Raw genomic sequence first — 17983 nt, 5'->3', positions numbered from 1 at the left:
AAAGTACCTCAACATTTAAAAGGCCATATATGATAAACCCTCAGCTAATATCATACTCAATGGTGAAAAACTGCAAGTTTTTCTTCTAAGATCAGGAACAAGACAAGGATATCCACATCCACTCTCAACACTTTTATTCAAACTAGTGCTAGAAGTCCTAGCCAGAGCAATAAGGCAAGAGAAAGAAATAAAAGACATCCTAATAGGGAAGGAAGAAATAAAACTGCCACTTTTTGCAGACAACATGATCCAGTATATAGAAAATCCTAAATATTCCATCAAAAAACTATTAGCAACAATAAAAAATACAGTCAAGTTGCAGGATACAAAAGCAATGTACAAAACTCCATTGTTTTCCTGTATACTAACAAAACTTCAGAAAAAGAAATGAAAAAAAATTCCTTTTGCAATTGCAAACAAAAGAATAAAATACCTAGAAATAAACTTCACAAAGACCTACATACTGAAAATTACAAAGCATTATTAAAAGAGATTGAAAAAGATACAATAAAATGGAAACATATCCTGTATTCATAGATTGAAGAATCAACATAGTTAAAATGGCCATATTACCCAAAGCAATATACAGATTTAATGCAATCATAGTATTTATCTCGGAACCTGGCATAGAGGGGTTAAAAATGCAGACTTCAGGGTATTCAAATCTAGCTCCCTCACCTATAGCTGTGTAGCCTTAGGCAACTGACTTCCTTCCTGAATCCTCCTTTCCTCTTCTGTAAAATAAGAATTACAATCTATTATTTATAGAATGAAATTGAATAACTATCAGAGTTTATGTAACACTCAGTGTCTGGCATATAGGAAAACCTTTATATACTTTATTGTCCCGGTCATTAATAAGTTGACAGTTTGGTAAGAATATTAGGCATTTCTCTATATCACCACTAGGTGTCGACACAGACTTGGCTAAAATAACCACTAGCTTCCCAAGTATAGAAGCCCTAAGAAGTATGCAACAAAAGGGCCTTAGAGTTGGAGAAACTGAAGACAGAGTTGGTAGGGGGATGTGGCAGTCATGAAAGATTTGAACTCACTTGTCCTGCCTCCGCCGTGGGCTAGCCTATTTTATCCATTTGTAGTACTAGGTAACTATGAGTGCTATGTGACAGGTGCTATTCGCACTTTAAAATACAAACTCATTGAATTCCCAGAAACAACTATATGGGGGAAATGAGGCACAGGGGAGTTAAATGACTTGCTCCACAACACACAGATAGTAAATGCAGAGTGGAATCAAAACCCTGGCATTCTGGCTGCAATCAACGTTATTCCAGAGCTTGCTTCTTTGGTCACCTTGGTAATAATCCTTATTACATTCTAAATCGTCCAATATCACATAGCTTCTTTGGTGACTTAACAAATTACTATTGTTCCATTACAGGTTAAATTTCCTGAATCTAAGTTTTAGTAAGGAAATAATGTGAATTTTCTAAAAAAGTTATCATCAAGTGGAGAGATGATATAGGAAGGTAGATACTGTGGTTTTATAAAACATCTATACTAATAATAGGGTAATATGCAAATTGGTCAGGATGCCGGCACAGTAATGACGGATCAGCAGGCTGCATGCACAGCAGACGCAGGTGGGCAGGGACTTGCAGCTTTGGGGATGGGGGCGGGGACATGGCAGAGAGGCCTCTCCACGCGCCGGGGGTCCGCAGGCCTCCACTGCGGCCAAGCCCAGGGGCAGGGCCACGGCGGGGGCCTCCATGTGCCTGCGCCGGGGGTCTGCAGGCCTCTGCCATGGCCTGGCCCGGGGGTCTGCAGGCCTCCTCCGGTTCCAGCCTACCTCTTTGGGGCAATCTATCGAGGAGCCCCGGATGGGTGGGCGGGGCCTACCTCTTTGGGGCAACAGATTGAGGGGCTCCTGCACTGTGACAGGGCACAGGCCAGGCCAAATTTCATGCACCAGACCACTAGTTGTTCTATAAATAACTATCTTTTGCTGATTCTTTCACTTTAGCTCCAAGTTTGCCATCCAGTTTCAGTTGAATTTCATGAACCTGGTTGTCAGCTACATTGGAGGCTTGGAGGACAACTGAGAAAGGAGGAGATTGGCCTGGCCTTTCGTTCATTTATTCATTCCTTGATTTAATGGCTATTGCGTCCTCCTCCCTACCAGGCCTTGTACTGGGCTCTGAGGCCAATAAATGACCCCAAATGAGCCCTGCCTTCAAAGAGCTCACAGCTAGTGAGAGTTAACCAACATAGGAAGTGTGCACACATTGGCACTGCTTAATTGCCCATCTCTCCAGACTGATGGCATTTGTCTTATTCATTTCTCTATCATCCCTGCCTAGCACAGTGCCTAGCACATTTTAGGTGCTCAACAAATGTTTGCTGAATGAATGCAAAGCCTTCATAAAGGAGGCAGCATTTGATCTGGGGCTTTGACAACTGGAAAGGCTCTTGCCAGGTGAAGACAGGGGAGAGGGGACACCCCCTCAAAAGTGACAGGGTCATTTTATTTTACTTTTTAATTCAATTTATTGTAGTATACATGGATTGAAGAATCAACATAGTTGATTCACATTAACGAAAGAAAGGATAAAAATCCATTGGTTAATAAAGTTATATAGGGTTCAGGTGTACAATTCTATAATACATCATCTGAATATTGTATTGTGTGTTCACCCCCCCACCCCCACCCCGCCGCCATCAAGTTTCCTTCCATCAACATTTTTCCTCCCTATACTGTCTTCTACCTCCCCACACCCCTCTCCCTCTGGTAATCACCGTCTTGTTGTGTGTGTCCATTAGGTTTGTATGTTTATTTGGGTGTTTGGGGGCTTTTTTTGCTTAATCCCTTTACCTTTTTTACCCAGCCCCACAACCACCCTCCCCTCTGGACAGGGTTACTTTAAAAAGATCATCCTGGCTGCTGTATGAAGGATGATGGTTCTTAGAGAGATGGGGGACCAGTGAGGAGGCTGGTGCAGGGTCCAGGGGAGAGAGGATGGTGGCCTAGACCAAGGCTTTGTTGGTGGGGACAAAAAAAGCCTGAAGAGGGATTTAGAAGGGATAGATTAGACTTGGGAGATATGGAGCAGGAGAGAGCAGGAGTCATAGGCAAGTTCAGATGGCAGGTTGGAAAGGCCTTGGCAGGAAGTTGAGATCTGTTGAGCAAAATTTTAGGGCAGAAAGACCTTCCCACCCTGAAGTCAGAACCCAGCTTTGGTGTCATTTCTACCAATGGGAACTGAGCTTATATGGTAAAGCAGTCTTGTGGGTACAGAGAAAGGGAACCACCTGGGCAAGAGCCAGCCCCATATGAGTAAGAAGCTCTGCCTCACCTTCTACAGTTTTCTGGGGCTCCAACGAGGAGGGTTGTCTACTGAGGCCTGGTCAATGCCCAGACCTGGCATTAAGGTTATAGGAAGGTGGAGTCCCTCCAAAATGGACCTTATTCTTGCTCAGCAGCACACATCACAGACCACAGGTTGGCAGGACCCCTTTCTCCCTTTTATTATATTTTATTTTTCTTGGAGATATAACATATACAAAGTCCCCTAAGCTTATGGTAGAACTTGATGAATTTTTGCCCATGTAATCACCAACCAGATTAAGATATAGACCTTTCCCAGCACCCCAGAAAAGTCCCTCTTGCTCCTTTCCCATCTCTATTCCCTCTCCAACCCAGATAACTACTATTCTGATTTCTATCACTATATATTAGTTTTGCATGCCCTTGAACTTTATATGAATGGAATCATATGATATGTACTGTTTTTGTGTTTGAATTATTTTAGTCCACATACTCTATGTGAGATTAATCTATGATATCACATATATCAGTATTTTGTACTTTTAGATGTAAAACATAGTATTCCATTGAGTGAACATGCCATAATTTGTTTATTAATTCCCTTGTTGATAAACATTGGGCTATTTCCAATTTGAACTATGAATAAATCTGCTATGAAGATTCTTACACAAGTTATTTTGTACACATAGGCACTCACTTCTAGAATGAATACCTAAGAGTGGAAATTCTAGGTCATAGCATAGGTGTATATTTAGATTTAGTAGAAACTTCCAGTTTTCTAATTTCCTCTCTCACCAGCAAGAATTTCAGTTGCTCCCCATCCATGCTGACACTTCTCTTTTAAGCCCCTTCTCTTATTCTAAACAAGAGTTTTCACTCTAAGACTCCTTTTTTCCTCCAGTATTGAATACTGGGTGTGCCTGGCAGAGGTGCACTGATCCCTCAGCCCATTAGCAGCAAGCGAGTGAGAGGCCACATCCACAGTTTGTTTGAGTCTCAGCTAGAGAATAAATGGGCATCTTATTGAGATAGATGTAACCCCAGGAACTGGGATGGCTGTCCGTGACCATGAGCAAGAAACCAACATGAGGACACTAAAGCAAAGATGGAATGAACTTGAGACATGAAATGTCCTTGATGACTTTGCCAAGCCTACCAATTAATCTGCCATTGAGTGGTAGGCTACTTATTTTTTAAGCCAATTCAGTAGGATTTTTTTTTTCTTTTTGGAACTTGCAATGTAAAGGATATAGTCCATAGGCCCTCCTTGTAACCAAACCCAGTGGTGCCATTTCTGCCCTCACATAGCCAGCCCCACTGAGCACTGCCTTGAAACCTTCTCTCTGGGATCCCATGCTCAGCTGGTCCTTCTCCTACCCCACTGGTCACTGCTTCTCAGCCTGCTTTCTTGGCTCCTCCTCTTCTGCTTACTATTTTATCCACCTTTTCCCCCTTGGGATCTCATCCCACACCATGATGTATCTATCACCTGTGAGTGATAGATACCCACATATGTATCTACAGTCCAGACCTCTCTTCTGAGCTCCAGTCTCATACAAAACTGCCCATTGACCCTCTCCATCTAGATGCCACCCAGGCATTTCAAACTTACCTTCTCAAAGCCAAACTCTTGATCTTCTCTCCCAATCTGACCCTTCTTCAGGCTTCACCACTTTAGTCAAGGGCTCTTTCACTCCTTCATACTCAAGACAAAAAAACTAGATGTTATTGCCAATGCCGCAGCACCCACCCACATCCAATCATTTTTTTTAATTTAAATTCTTTATTGTTGAAAGTATTACATGTCTCCGTTTCCCCCCATTGACCTCTCACCAGCTGCTCCCCCTCAGCACATGTACCTGCCCCCCTACTGTCTGTGTCCTTTGGTTATGCTTATATGCATGCATACAGGTCCTACAGTTGATCTCTTACCCCCACTCACTCCCACCCTCCCCTGCCTTCCCTCCAAGGTTCAAGGGTGTGTTGGATGCTTCTATGTCTCTGGATCTATTTTAGTTCATTAGTTTATGCCACTTCCAATCTTCCATCCTCTCTGCCTCTCCAAGCCACCACCCTGTCTGACTCACTCTTATTTTGCACCTGGCTAGCTGCAACAGCCTTCTAACTGGTCTCCATACACCCACTCCCAAGTGCCTTCCAAACCTTGCAGCCAGGATGGCCTTTCAGAAACCCAAAGTTTATATCATTCCCCTGAAGAAAATGGCTTCTCATTACTCTCAAGATAAAATCCAAATTCATTAGGGGGCTCTACCTGCACTACTCCCTTGGTCACCTCTAACCTTCACCCTGCTCCTTCCCACCTTCACATCTAGGACAAGTGGTTCCTTCTGCCTAAAACATTTCCCCTCTCACTCTTGCCCTGAACAACTCCTAATTGTCCTTGGTCTCTCAGCCTAAGTCCCAGCTTCCCAACACCCTGCATTAGGACCCCATTAATTTTTCATAACTCTTTATACTTTCCCCCACAACACTTCACACATTGCATTATTACATATTGATCCGATTAAAATTAACATATAGTTAGTATTTGATGACTGTCCTTCCTTGCCCCTCCCCCACTGGACTGGCAGCGCCTTGAGGTTAGAACGGTACCTATACCACGCTCTCTTCTACCTTCTTGCCTTTAGTGCTGCACTTACACGTAGTAGGCGCTCCAGACATGTGCTTGATTAGCTAATAATTGAGCACACTGACTCATTCGATCCCTATAACAACCCTGTGAGGTAGGTATTTCATCAGACGTGGGGAAGCTGAGAGCCTGGGTCAGCAAGTGGCTTGCCCAAGGTAGCGCAAGGGGCGGAGTCAGGTCCTGACCCCAAGTCAGTCCTAAGTCCCACCCGGATTTTTCCGCTCCTGAGCCTTGGCCCATTGGTGAAAGGACCAGGAAGGAGGGTTGGAGCCAAGAGGAGGGTTTCCCTGAGTACAAGGGTCATCCACGTGGACCAGAGGGAACAGAAGCGCACTTACAGAGAACAAGGTACGCCCCCCTCAGCTCTAGAAGTGTGCGATCACAATCTGCTGCATATGCATGAGGGGACCACGGGCCCGTGGTTTGGGGCTGCCCAGGATTCGCCTGATTAAAAATTCTTCGGGCCTGAAGACTTTAGAGCCCTCGGAGTTCCTCAAACAATACGTAGAAAGTCCTCAAAGGGTCATTTGGAGCGGACATTTGGAGAATGTAGGAGGAGAGACCCCCCCAATTTGGGTCTCGTGATCGGGCGTCTGCTGTAGACAGCCAAGTCCCAGAAGGGGTCCTCGATCGCTGGACTAGAAGACGAAGGGGGCGTCTCCCCTGCTTCCTGCAGCGTCCGTGGCGAACTGAGGTGGAGGCCGGCTGCGACCGCGAAGGCGACAGTGGCGGCGGTGCCATGGCAGGGCTTGCAGGTACCGTGTTGTCGGCCTCCTGGGGGCTGGACGAGAGGCCTCAGTGCGTCCGCGCCGCCATGTTGTCCCTTTGGGGTCACCTTAGGCGTCCCGGTCCCTTTCTGGGGTTTTCCTTTCGCGCACCCTCGGGCCACCTCTGTCCGGCTTCACAGGATTGCCCTGTTTGGCCCCAGCCCGGGCCTTGAGGGCCCCTTCCTGGCCGAGGGCGGGTCACGGGATTCCTGGGTTCTCGTTCTGGCCTCCAAGGTCAGCGCTCGCCAATCCGCTCCGGGTGTGGGCGGGGGGAGCGGGCGGCTGGGGGGCGCGACCATCCCCTCTTCATTTCTGGGGCCCTGGCAGGCGACCCAGCTTCTGAGAAGCCTGTCACTCTGTCCCTACCACTTCGGTTGTATTTTTTTTTTTTAAGTCAGAAGGGGCGTGGGGGGGGGGAGAGAAAAGGGTCTCCTGCCCCGAGCCCTGCTTTGGTGTCTGGGATGGTAGGTCGACTCTGCTTTGAGTCTCGGGTACTTCTTACTCCCTCTAACTTTGCATCAAGTCTGGACGCCCGTCCCTTTTCCTCCGGTGTATATGGGGAGTGGCCCTCAAGGGCAGCCGAAGGAACGGAATGCCTGGCACACTTTATAGCCTGGAAAGGAAAATGGGGAATGGGGGCTGGGGGGTGGGGGTGGGGGGGATAGTTGCTTTTTCCCTCACCCCTTCCAAACCTTCTTTCATTTCCTTCCAGGCTTCTGTGTGCCTTTTTAACGCTACATGTTGGACAGACTGGGGTTTGTCCTAGGGAAGAAATGGTCTTTCTTGTTTATAGGTTTGGATCGTGTTTTATCCCTTTCCAGGGAACTGGTGTGTTGGGGACAGCTTCTGTTTGCCTTGCCTGATATGGTCCAACCATTCCCTCAGCCTTCTGGACGGCAACGCCAAAGCCAGGATCAAAAAAAAAAAAAAAAAAGTTCCAGCTTAAATGCTAATGCCAAACGTTAGGTCTTGTTTATTTGTTTTAAATACGAGATTAATTCATGTCAAGAAAATCTGTTAAAAAGATTCAGAGCCCTGGTTGGTTTCCAGAGACTAGATCAATTCCATATCTGAAAAATTGGTCTCGTTAGAATTGCTGCCCAAAACAGTTTAACCTTTTATGTGTAATATGTTGTTTCCAAGAGGAATCTGGAAGTCTGGGTTTGGCCATCGTTTTGTTGTTGTTCTCTTATATTTGAAACATATGCATTCCATTCAAACCTGTCACTGTGTGATATACCAAGGACCATGTGTTGCCTGCCTCTCTGACTTCCTGTTCTGGGAATGCTCAGGAATCTGGATTCTGCTGGGGAATGGGCCCTATGGGAAGGAGAAGGGGGTGAGACAAGGGTGAACAGGAACTTTCCCAGAGAAGATGATGATATGTCTCTGGGGCATATAAAGGAAGTAAGAGGTCACCAGGGAAAAAGAGACTGTTATTAATGTTTGTGTGTGCACCTGTGTGCATGCACTCGTGCACATTTAAATCTCGGGCGGGAGAGAAACTTAACTGCAAATTCAGACTCTCACTTCAGGATGCTGGCTCCTGAGCAAATACAAGTTTGAAAATAATGTCTAGCAAATGGCTCACAGCGAACCTTCTCCCTCATCCAAACCATGTGTAATAAACTGTTGCTGTCCCATAGTTGAAGCTCAAGAAATGTGTCCTCCCTGCCCCTTCCCTTAATCACAATCCAGATACTCCACAGATAGAGGTAACAGTGTCACATAGCACCTCTGAACGTTATGGTACCTGAACTCCCCTGGGGCTTAACTTCAGTTGGTTAAGCTAAGAAACTAACATCCTTCTTGGGGCAGTCTCACCTGTTACTGCAGTTCCACAAAGCCATCCCAGTCCTCTCACAACTCATCTGCTCTATCCTTGGCCTTGTGGGGGTGGTAGAGACAGTTTAGGAAAGGGGAGGCCTGTGGACCAAGGGCTTTACAATAAAACTCTAGTCATTTTCAGCTCCTCCCATTGCTATCTGTCAGAATAAAATGTTTTAATGGTGTCACTACTGGGGGAAAAATATTATAAACAAGCTGTTTGTACCAGACTTCTAGTCCTTGCACTGGAATAGAAAGTGAACGCATTCCTTCTGTCTTCTCTGTTGGGTTATGTTTGTTGCCAAGACATGATGGTTTGGGAATGGGGGACAAAAGAAGGGAGTGGACATTGCACACTCAAGCCCACCCATGCAGGTGTAGGCCATCATGGCAGCCTTTGCCTGGAAGTCTGACATCTCACAATGCTCTGAGCCCTGCTGATATATGAATGGAGAAAGCCCCATGGATGGGTTTTGCCAAGATCATCTAGAAAGCTCTGAGGCTACCTCCTGTGTCCAGAGCGGCCAGACCTGTCTATGCTGCTGCAGCCTGTCTCAATGAACCCAGCTGCCTTAAAACTGGGCTGAGGTTAGAGCCTCTGGGGTAATGGGTACACCCCTGGAAGGCTCTGAAGGGAGAGGCAGCCTTCATTAAGAACACATGTTGAAATATGTTCATGGTGCTGGGGGTTTCGGTAGAAAACCACACAAACTCCAGTCTTGAGGCTTGCTAAGAGATGGGCTTCAGAAGGGAGGTGTGGGCATTGCCTGCTGATGAGGCAAAGGAGAGACCTGCCTTGTCTTCAGGCTATAGTAGAAGCTGGAGCCACCCAGCCTAAGGAAGATGGAGTCTCAGATTGCACATCCCCATTCCAGTCCTATCATTCCTGATTGCCACTTTGATAGCAGAATGTTTCTAGTATGTTAGGGTTCACTGGGATCTTAGCAGCCCTTTTACAGAGGGTAACTAAAGAGGAGGGTTAAGTGACCTGGCCAGATTCCCTGGGCTGATTGATGGCAAAGCCGATATCAGAACTGAGGTCTGCACCCTCCACCCCCATGATTCTCTGATCCCTCCAGAGGTTCGGGTGGTTGGGTTGAGAAACACAAGGGGCTTGCTAAGAGGACAGAAACATTAGGTTCAAGGGGGTAAGGCGAGTTGTGCTTCCAAGTGTTTGTGACAGCTGTGACTAAGGGATTTTAGTAAGTGGCAGAGATTTATGGCTCTCCAACTCTCTCCCTTGGTGTTGACCCAGGAACAGGTGTGGTGACAGAGACACATAAAGCCACAGACAAGACTGAATAGACAGCAGGGCCAATTGGTGAGGCAGTCAGCTGACCCCATGTCAGGAGCCCTAACTCACTGAGGAGTGGGAAAAGGGAGAGAAGTCTGGAGCTGAGCAGCCCACCCACTCTGATATGAGGGCCAGGGTCCTGATAAGCACTGCTAAAAATAAGGAGGCTAATTCTAGAAGCAGAGAACCCAGTATTGGGGTGAGTGTGCTGAAGAGAGGTTTCTGGGAGTGGGAGGGATAACCTAGAGAGTAGCAAGACCAGCAGGATGCCCTTGTAATGATCCTGATAGAGGTTATAGGGCATAGAAGGATGAACTGGGCAAGGGAGGCGCCATAGCATACCACTTATCCCATATTCATTGCCCAACCCACTGCCCACCTGCACAGTACTCATTTCCTTGGGGCTCCTGGATAGAGGTAGGGCTTGTGTTCTGAAGTCCTGTCATGTGTGTGTGTGTGTGTGTGTGTGTGTCCCCGTGTGTCCCTCCGTCCCTGCACTCCCCTTCCCCATTCCTAATACCCCATTTTGAGGGCCACTCCCGGCATTCCACTCCTCCCATCTTTCCCAGTGATTATCGCCAAGGCCCCTTATTCCTGGACAAGTGAGGGCACCTACCCCTCTAGAAGGGAGGGAGGTGGTAGTGGTCTCTTATTCTGAGACCACAAGTGAAGACCTCTTTGGGGAGGGGGATATGGTCCTTTATCTCAGGACAGTGTTGAGATATACGAGGGTCCCAATACCCATTTTGTTGCCTCCCCATCCTTCCCTCCTTCTCCCAAGTATCATGCCTACTTCACAATGGGCACCTCAACCCAGTCTTAGAAGTATGTGTCGCAGCCACAAAAGAAGTTACAAGAGACAACTTTTTGGTGCGCTTCCACCGCCCCGCAGGGTCCTGGGACACTGCAAGATGGGGAGGGGTGCTTTTTTTTAATTTTTTGTAGAGGTGGTCCCTGTCCTCCAGGAGCTTACAATCTAGCCGGGGAAACTCAACTAATGCACACTTACACAATTATTACAATTAGCGATTACCACAATATTGACCACAATTGCGTGAGACCAGGGAAGAGATCAATGAGGGACTGGGGGCTTGGAGGTGTTTTAGTCAAGTTGGGATTCTTTTACTGATTGAATAGGTCCGAATTGAGTGACACATTTTTTCTAGTAGGGTGGGCTTGGGAGGCAGTGGGGGGTGGGGGGAGGAATAGAGGGAGCAAAGGCAGCAAGGCTGGAATGCACATGCAGTAGGCAAGGGACAGTGAGAGGGCCCCGCTCTGTTTCTTAACCCTCTTCCTCCCCCACCCAAGCCCTCTTGTCCCGCCACACAGGCACGCAATTGACTCCTTGTCTGCTGCTCAGAGATTCAGGGCTTCGGCTGGCAGATGATGTTGGAATGTTCATTCTGCTGGCTGGTATGGTGGTCTGGATCTCTGTGGTGGGGCCTGCTGGCACGGCCCTGGCTGTGGGGCTGGGATGTCGCTGTCCGACTTGGTCCAGATCAGAGTGCCTTTGCCCAAATCTCAGAGTTCTGCTCCCTCCATCCCTCCTCCTCCCTCTACCCCGCCCCATAGTGGGAGGGGTAGAGGGGTTGGAAAGGAATCTGGTATTGTCGTCATTGCAGTGCTGCTTCTCCGGAGGCCTGCCAGCCCCTCATTGACCTTGGCAAATGCTCCTCTGGCGAGAGAGCACAGGGGACCCCCTATTCCTGGGCGGCACTGGCTCCCATGCTGGGCGAGATGCACAGGAGCACCGGGTGACATGGCCGCCCAGGGCTGGGGGCTGGGGCCTCAGTTGGGGGCCCGGCGGCGCTCTCCCAGCACGTGCCGCCCGGTCCTCGACACGGTGTACGCCACCTTCTGCAGGGAGTACCTGAACACCTGTAGTGAGAGACCCAGGACCTGCTCTTAGCTGCGGGGATCCACAGCCTGTGTACAGCGCTTCGGTTCCCGCCACCGCCCCACCCCCTGCCCCGCCCACCTGTCCGACTAGGAGAGGCAGGCAGGGGCACAGCTTGTCCACGAGTCAGAGCAACTGGAGCTTTTCCAGCTGTGCTGAAGGCTGCATGGCAGCAAGCTGATTGGACCTAAAACTTAAGTATACCTCACTTCTTGCAATAGGCTGGGTCCCTGGAGAATTTCGAAAAGGGAATCCTACCCAGTAAATGCAGCATTCCAGGAACACCTTGAAGGAAATATGCAAGTCCTTTGGCAAAAGAATCCTTTAGCAGGAAATTATTCCTGCAAAGGGTGCTTTTAGGGTAAATGATTTTATGGGCAAAGCGCTTTTTTCTGATTTTTTTTTTTTTACACAAAGTGCTTTGCCTCTTAGATTTTTTTTTTTGTAAATAAAACGAATTTGGTTTTTTAGAAAGCGCCTTTTCCTCTTCCATTTTCCTGCAAAGAGCCTTTTCCTTTCATTGTTTTCCTCAAAGCGCTTTTACCTGATTCATTTTTTGTTAGCTTCTTTGTCTATATTTTTTTTCTGCAATGCGCTTTTTATCTAATGCAATTTTTCTGCCAAGTGCTTTTGTCTATTTTTCCTGCAATGCGCATTTTCTCGAATTCATATCCCCCCACCCCCCGCGAACTACTTTTTTTCTAGTTTGTTGTTTGTTGGTCTTTGTGAAGTGCTTTGTATTTGAGAAGTGCCCTTTCCTAATTTATTTTTCGGCTCAGCCCCGCAAGCGCTGTATTTTTTAAAAAGAAAATTTCCCCGCAATGCGCAATTTTTTAAGGCGGAAAATTTTGCTATGCGAGTTCTAAAGTCTTCGCAAAACAGAGGTGCCCCGCCTCCCTCCTGGGGTCGAGTCTGAGTGTAGCGGGGTTTTCTTACCACGTTGGTTGCTAAGAGCCTCAGCGTTCGTCGGCGGCTGGCGCCCGCCGCGCCCCAACTCTTTGTTCCCAGCCGGGCGCGGGCGCACTGAGAAGGGTCTGCGCTAGGAGGAGGGCGCAGGGAACGGGTGGGGGCGCGTGGTGCCGGTCGCGGCACTCGGGCAGGCAGGGATCGCGGCAATCAGGGATCGCGGCAATCAGGGATCGCGGCAATCAGGGATCGCGGCAATCAGGGATCGCGGCAATCAGGATGGGATGGGTATGAGAGGCGGCAATTGCAACGTGGGCTTGCCGGTTCAGGGTATACACATTGGGACCCCTCTGCCACCCAGTACCCCGGGCACACTTACCTGCAGCAGCACGCGGAAAATGTACCAGCCGATGATCAGCAGTTCAGCCGATGCTGCCGCCACTGCCGCCATGGTTCCGAGAGTGGGTGGTTGAGAGAGTTTGCCGAAGGCTGAGGGTTCGCCGAGGGCCGCTGGTCTCTCGGAGTCCGCTGTTGGGCGCACTGCCGCAGCCGCCCTTTAAGTATCCGCCCGCCACCCAAATGCGCATGCGCACCTGTCGGGTTGGGGGGGGGGGTGATCCTGCAGGGTGCGGGAACCGGGGGCGCTCCTCATTCGCTAGGAGAGGACAAAATAATCCATCTGCTCTTTCCACACCGACCCCCGCCTCCTGAGTTTCATCTTAGCCCCTTTCCAGAAGATTCTGCTGTACTCGCTTTTGAATTTTAGTGTAAAATGGAGATGGATTGCAACTCTGAGTAGCGAACTGCACAAGTGTAGTGGTTGTGCGCCTCTTGGTACGGACCTCATCTCTTCGAGCCCAATGTCCGGTGCCGTCCCAGAACCCACCTTGGGCACAGATGGAAACCTAATTTGGAGAGGGATCATTTACCCACAGAACAGAAAAGGCTGCCTCTTCCAGGAGCCTTGTCTTCACAGGTCCCTGCTCAGCGCTCTTTTTCGAATATTTGATGTGCTGTAAGCCAGCGTCCTCTGTTTCACGGGAGTCTCTGAGCGTGTAATCTTTCCCTGATTCCTTGAGTCCCACTTCTTACGTTGCTAGACCTATGGCCGTGGCGATTGTAGGAATCCTACCAGGGCACTGAACTCTAGGCGGGAAAACGGTAGTCATTGGGTATACCCTCTGAGCGGGGTACAGGAAGGGATGGGATGAACTCTCGCGTAAAGTGGTCAGAATGCGCTGTGGGATAGTTTGCTGCTGGACAGGTCATTTCAACCTGTCTTCTCTTCTTCCCCCCGGCCCTGGTCTTCCGCAGCCAACGAGGTTCTTTGTATTCGTTGCACTGGACGGCTGGAGCCGGGTTTTGCTACCGCCACCAGAGGGTTGTGGCTCCCGCGGTATCCAGGCACATCAATTAGACCTTAATGCGAGCGGGTCTGCGAGTGCGGCCCCAGGGCACTGGTGGCCCGCCGCCGGAGAGCACCTCTCTCCAGCACGCTGCCTGGCACAGGGGCCAACTGGCATTTGCTCCTATGTGGACAGAAAATTAATTTTTATTAAAAGCTCACAGAAATCAGGTTCTATACAGTGCCAGTAGCAGATGGAGAGTGTAAGTGATCCAAGCAAGGTCAGTTTAGACAAAGTAATATGGTGATTTATTATTATTTTTTTATATTCACTTTCTAAGAAGTTGGCTGATTTTGGTAAAATGATGCCAGGCTAATTTGTAAAAGCAAGCTCATCCCAGGCTGCCATCTTAAAACAAAATATTTGATAGTACTGCTCCTGCTGCTGCAGTTCCCGCAGGCCCTGCGTGGTTAACTGCTTTAACTCCCTACTGAGCACCTGCTGTGAGAGAGAACCCTGTGCTAATCCTGTGGGGGCACAACATCGAGCCATGACCATTTGATGGCAACCACAGAGCGGTATTGTGAGGTCTGGACCCCTTGAGGACGGGCCGCAGCCCCAGGAGGCGATACATGATCTCTGCTGGGCAGGGCCCAGGCAAAGCCAGTCCACTGTTCGGGACCTGCCGGAAGAGCCCCCAAGAAGCCCAGGGGAGACACCCCAGGAGGCTTCTAGAAATGGTGACTTCCATGGGTGGGCAGGGAGGAAAGGGCATTCACATTTATTGTTGTTAACCATGATCCATTTTCCCAAATAAGTATACATTCTGTTCCTGTTTTTTTGTTTGTTTGTTTTTTGTTTTTTGTCTGTCTGTCTGTTTTTGTCTGTTTGTCTGTTGTGTTGACTTTTCTCTTCAGGACCCCTGCTGCCTTGGTGATCCTGGGCTGACAGCCAGAGAGCACAGCGGCTGAGCTCCTGGAGAGTGAGGGTTGAAGAACGCGGAGGGCAGCGCCCACGCCCTCGGGCTCCCATTAGGTCGGTTCCTGCAGCGGTGTTCAGCGGCCTTGGCGAAGGCCCTGCCTGACAGAGATCATGTATTGCCTCCAGTGGCTGCTGCCTGTCCTCCTCATCCCCAAGCCCCTCAACCCCGCCCTGTGGTTCAGCCACTCCATGTTCATGGGCTTCTACCTGCTCAGCTTCCTCCTGGAGCGGAAGCCTTGCACAATTTGTGCCTTGGTTTTCCTAGCAGCCCTGTTCCTCATCTGCTATAGCTGCTGGGGAAACTGTTTCCTGTACCACTGCTCCGATTCCCCACTTCCGGAATCGGCACATGACCCCAGCGTTGTGGGCACCTAACAGCCTGCACATTTAGCTTTCTAAGGAAGCAGAAGACGGGAGGGGAGGCATTGACATAGGTCATAAAGCATTGGAGTTTCAAATCCCGCAGCCTGCGGGTGCCACATTCCTGACGGCGCCTTTTTGGCCTGTGATGTTTTATCCTTATAATGTGAATAATAGCACTGACAGGTGCTTTTATTGTAGAGTCCTATAGTCGTGGGTGGTCTTGTGGTTGTGTGTGTTCTGTCCCCATCTTGGTCCCAGCTGTCAAGATGCGCCCCCCGCCCCTCCTCGCCTCATTCCTGCGAGGCGTCTGCACCCGTCCTGATCAACTACCCCAGCATGACCTGGGCAGATAAAATGCCAAGTTATTGTCACCTCTGTGACTCCCTCCTTGTCGAGGTCTTTTGCCTTCCCAGAATATTCCCAAATCCTCAGTTCCTCTTCTGGTTTCCCTTTAGTTCTCTCCTACCCCTTTCCTTTTTTGGGAGCATCTGTCTAAGACAGGGCTCATTTTTGCACTTATCTCGAATTTAAAGAGATTGCTGACGCCCGAGAGCCTCGCTTTTTCATTCTTCTTTCCCTGATCAGCAGGCTAGACAGAAACATGTATTGACTGTTTGTTGTTCACAAATCTCCAGTATTTTTTCCACTTCATTTTTAAGAAAGAAGTAACATGTTGCTCTTTCACCTGGATGTCTGGGCTCATGCTCAGCCTCACTCCTTTGTCCTTCCTCCTGCCCTCCTCAGCTATCCAGAGGGGGCGGGGGGTTAGCCTCATTGTCTCTCCTGTGCATGCTCTGCAGGATTGAGGTGTAGTGTGTTCATGTAGATCTAGAGTCCCCAGCCGAGTGAATGAGAGAGTACTTGTGTGTTTCAAAACAGCCATGATCTCTTGATAGGTGTTTGGATATTTTTTGGTGTGCCGTGTGTGTACGTGAACAAATACATGTGTATATTCCTTTTAAATAAGCTTTATTGAATGTGTTCTGATTTTGAGGTATAGCAATAGCTACTATAGTAGGTGCCGCTACAGTTTTTATTTAGCATGGGATTGCAGAGTGACCAGCACACTGGACTCCAAGGTGGTTCAGACAAGACAGAGGGGAGCAGTGACCATCCTCGTGCCAGGAGCTCCTTCAGTCCTGCACATATAGACTGTGTGAAGAATACAAAGAGGAAGACTTGTGACTGTCACTGGCTTTTTTGCTCTGTTTCTGCGCTTTCATACAAGTATTGGCAAACGAGACTTTCTCCTGGCCCCTGCCCACTGGCAATCGGTATGATTGTCCCTCCAGTCTAAACCATCCATCTTTCTCTTGCCTGAGCAGGAAGGGAGGTGGGCCAGGCTGAGGACAGAACCGGAGGCAGTCCATCTAGGAAATCGGACCAGGAGGCCACACTTGTGGAACATTTGGACTGTTATTCTGGAGCTTTTATTTCTGGTGTGTTCGTTGCACAGCTGTTTGAAATGTTTAATAAAGCTTTATAAACTTTACTTTGTGGTTTTATGTGGCTGCAGTCCATTTAGGTCATGGTGTTGGATTTCTAAGTTGGTGGGGGACAGAAGGTAGCATGGAGGGGCTGAGTCCTTGGCGCCAGAGTACCTTAGCCTGAAAATTTGATCTGCTCTCTGGAGAGCAGATGGTGGGTTTGGGAGAGGGGGAGCAGGGGGCAGGCCAGGCGGTGAACAAGAGGGAGTCTGAAAGTTTTCAGAGATGAGACATTTGCGTTTCTCAGCTCCCATGGCTTCTCGCCTGAAACTGTTTCCCTCCATAGGAGATTTGAGTAACCGATCCCTTGACAAACAACTTAAGACAGCTGGAGCTCTAATCATCAAGGATTTTTATGGTGCTGTTTTTGAAGTAAAAATAAAGTGAAACCCCTTATGGCATCTGAAGTGGAAAAATAAATAAGTCTGGCCATTCAGCTAGGGGGCTTAAGGCTTAAGGCAATGCTAGAAGTGCAGTTCAGTGTCATCGATGTCCATGTGCTCCCATGGCTGTGACCTTTGAGACAAAGCAGGGTAGCCTGTCAAAGCCCTTGTGCTGGGTGTCCACCTCTTTATCTCTTCTAGAAAACAATAAGAGCACTACCTATCCAAGGCACAAAGCTGTTGTGAGGGTTTATTGAGGTAACAGTTGTGAAAGGTCTTTGGTAACTTCATAGTTTACCTAGATTTTTAATTTCTTGCTATAGTTTTATGTAATTTTCTCCCGTCCTTTTTAAATCTCTTTGTTGTCACTTTTTCATTTTATTCACTCCAGTGTTTTTAGTGATTTCTCTTGACCAAAACTTGCCAAAGATTTGTCCATTTTAAAGGTATTTTCAAAGAAACAAACTTGTATTGATTATATCTGCTATCTGATTCACCAATGCTTTTATCTCTGAATTCTTCTCTTCTGGGTTTCTGGGTATATTTCCTGGTTCAGCAAAGTCTTAAGCTGAGGAGTCACACATGTGGAAAGGATGGTTTATTCAGCAAACATTGAGCCCCTGTTCTCTGCTTCCTGGGGATTTCAGGGGCAAGACCTAGGCCTGACTCTACAAGACCACATGATTCTAGCCTAGTGAGAAGACTTAAGAAAATAGACAATTGCGAATTCCAAAAACAAAACAAACAAACAAAAAAGGCTTTTGTGGCCCTACTCTCCTGTGGAGGCACCTGGATG

The 17983-nt window shown here is 48.3% G+C and overlaps 2 protein-coding genes and 1 long non-coding RNA gene across 7 annotated transcripts in view; 1 reads left to right on the top strand and 2 right to left on the bottom strand.

Annotated features, from left to right (window-relative positions):
* The window catches only part of LOC114234463 (uncharacterized), a 68341-nt gene extending 62027 nt beyond the window's left edge, over nucleotides 1-6314 (bottom strand). For 2 of the 3 annotated variants that reach the window (XR_008557605.1, XR_008557604.1), the window contains exons 1-2: nucleotides 5947-6148; nucleotides 4899-4989 (exon numbers count right to left, since the gene is read on the bottom strand). This is a non-coding gene — a long non-coding RNA (uncharacterized LOC114234463). Of the gene's footprint in view, nucleotides 1-4898; nucleotides 4990-5946; nucleotides 6149-6274 lie in introns of those variants that run through there. The other variant, XR_008557606.1, reaches the window with a different exon arrangement.
* BLCAP (BLCAP apoptosis inducing factor) lies at nucleotides 6066-16809 on the top strand. The gene is made up of 2 exons (XM_008149637.3): nucleotides 6066-6691; nucleotides 14891-16809. The coding sequence occupies exon 2, from the start codon at nucleotides 15066-15068 to the stop codon at nucleotides 15327-15329; it is 264 nt and encodes an 87-aa protein (XP_008147859.1). The 5' UTR covers nucleotides 6066-6691; nucleotides 14891-15065; the 3' UTR covers nucleotides 15330-16809.
* Nucleotides 10674-13150, bottom strand: NNAT (neuronatin). 3 transcript variants are annotated; one of them, XM_028157742.2, is made up of 3 exons: nucleotides 13007-13150; nucleotides 11931-12006; nucleotides 10674-11702 (listed from the first exon to the last, which is right to left on the bottom strand). In XM_028157742.2, exons 1-3 carry the CDS (start codon nucleotides 13076-13078, stop codon nucleotides 11476-11478), a joined length of 375 nt encoding a protein of 124 aa, XP_028013543.1. In that variant the 5' UTR covers nucleotides 13079-13150; the 3' UTR covers nucleotides 10674-11475. The 3 variants fall into 3 exon arrangements, with proteins under 3 accessions (XP_028013543.1, XP_008147857.1, XP_008147858.1); XM_008149635.3 differs by having other exon boundaries at nucleotides 11546-11702; nucleotides 11926-12006; XM_008149636.3 differs by lacking the exon at nucleotides 11931-12006 and having other exon boundaries at nucleotides 11546-11702.
* Nucleotides 16810-17983: the final 1174 nt, after the last annotated feature.

The sequence above is a fragment of the Eptesicus fuscus genome, chromosome 12 (genome assembly GCF_027574615.1).
Source record: "Eptesicus fuscus isolate TK198812 chromosome 12, DD_ASM_mEF_20220401, whole genome shotgun sequence".
NCBI lineage: Eukaryota > Metazoa > Chordata > Mammalia > Chiroptera > Vespertilionidae > Eptesicus > Eptesicus fuscus.
The sequence above is the reverse complement of the archived record's forward strand: the minus strand, read 5'-3'. Positions and strand labels throughout refer to the sequence as shown.

Coding starts and splice junctions, on each gene's coding strand:
- NNAT (XM_028157742.2), bottom strand. CDS start 13,078: ATGGCGGCAGTGGCGGCAGCATCGGCTGAACTGCTGATCATCGGCTGG. Junction 12,007..13,006: donor TTTTCCGCGTGCTGCTGCAG/GTAAGTGTGCCC, acceptor ATTTCCTTCAAG/GTGTTCCTGGAATGCTGCAT. Junction 11,703..11,930: donor GACCCAGCCTATTGCAAGAA/GTGAGGTATACT, acceptor CTCTCACTACAG/GTGTTCAGGTACTCCCTGCA.
- BLCAP (XM_008149637.3), top strand. CDS start 15,066: ATGTATTGCCTCCAGTGGCTGCTGCCTGTCCTCCTCATCCCCAAGCCC.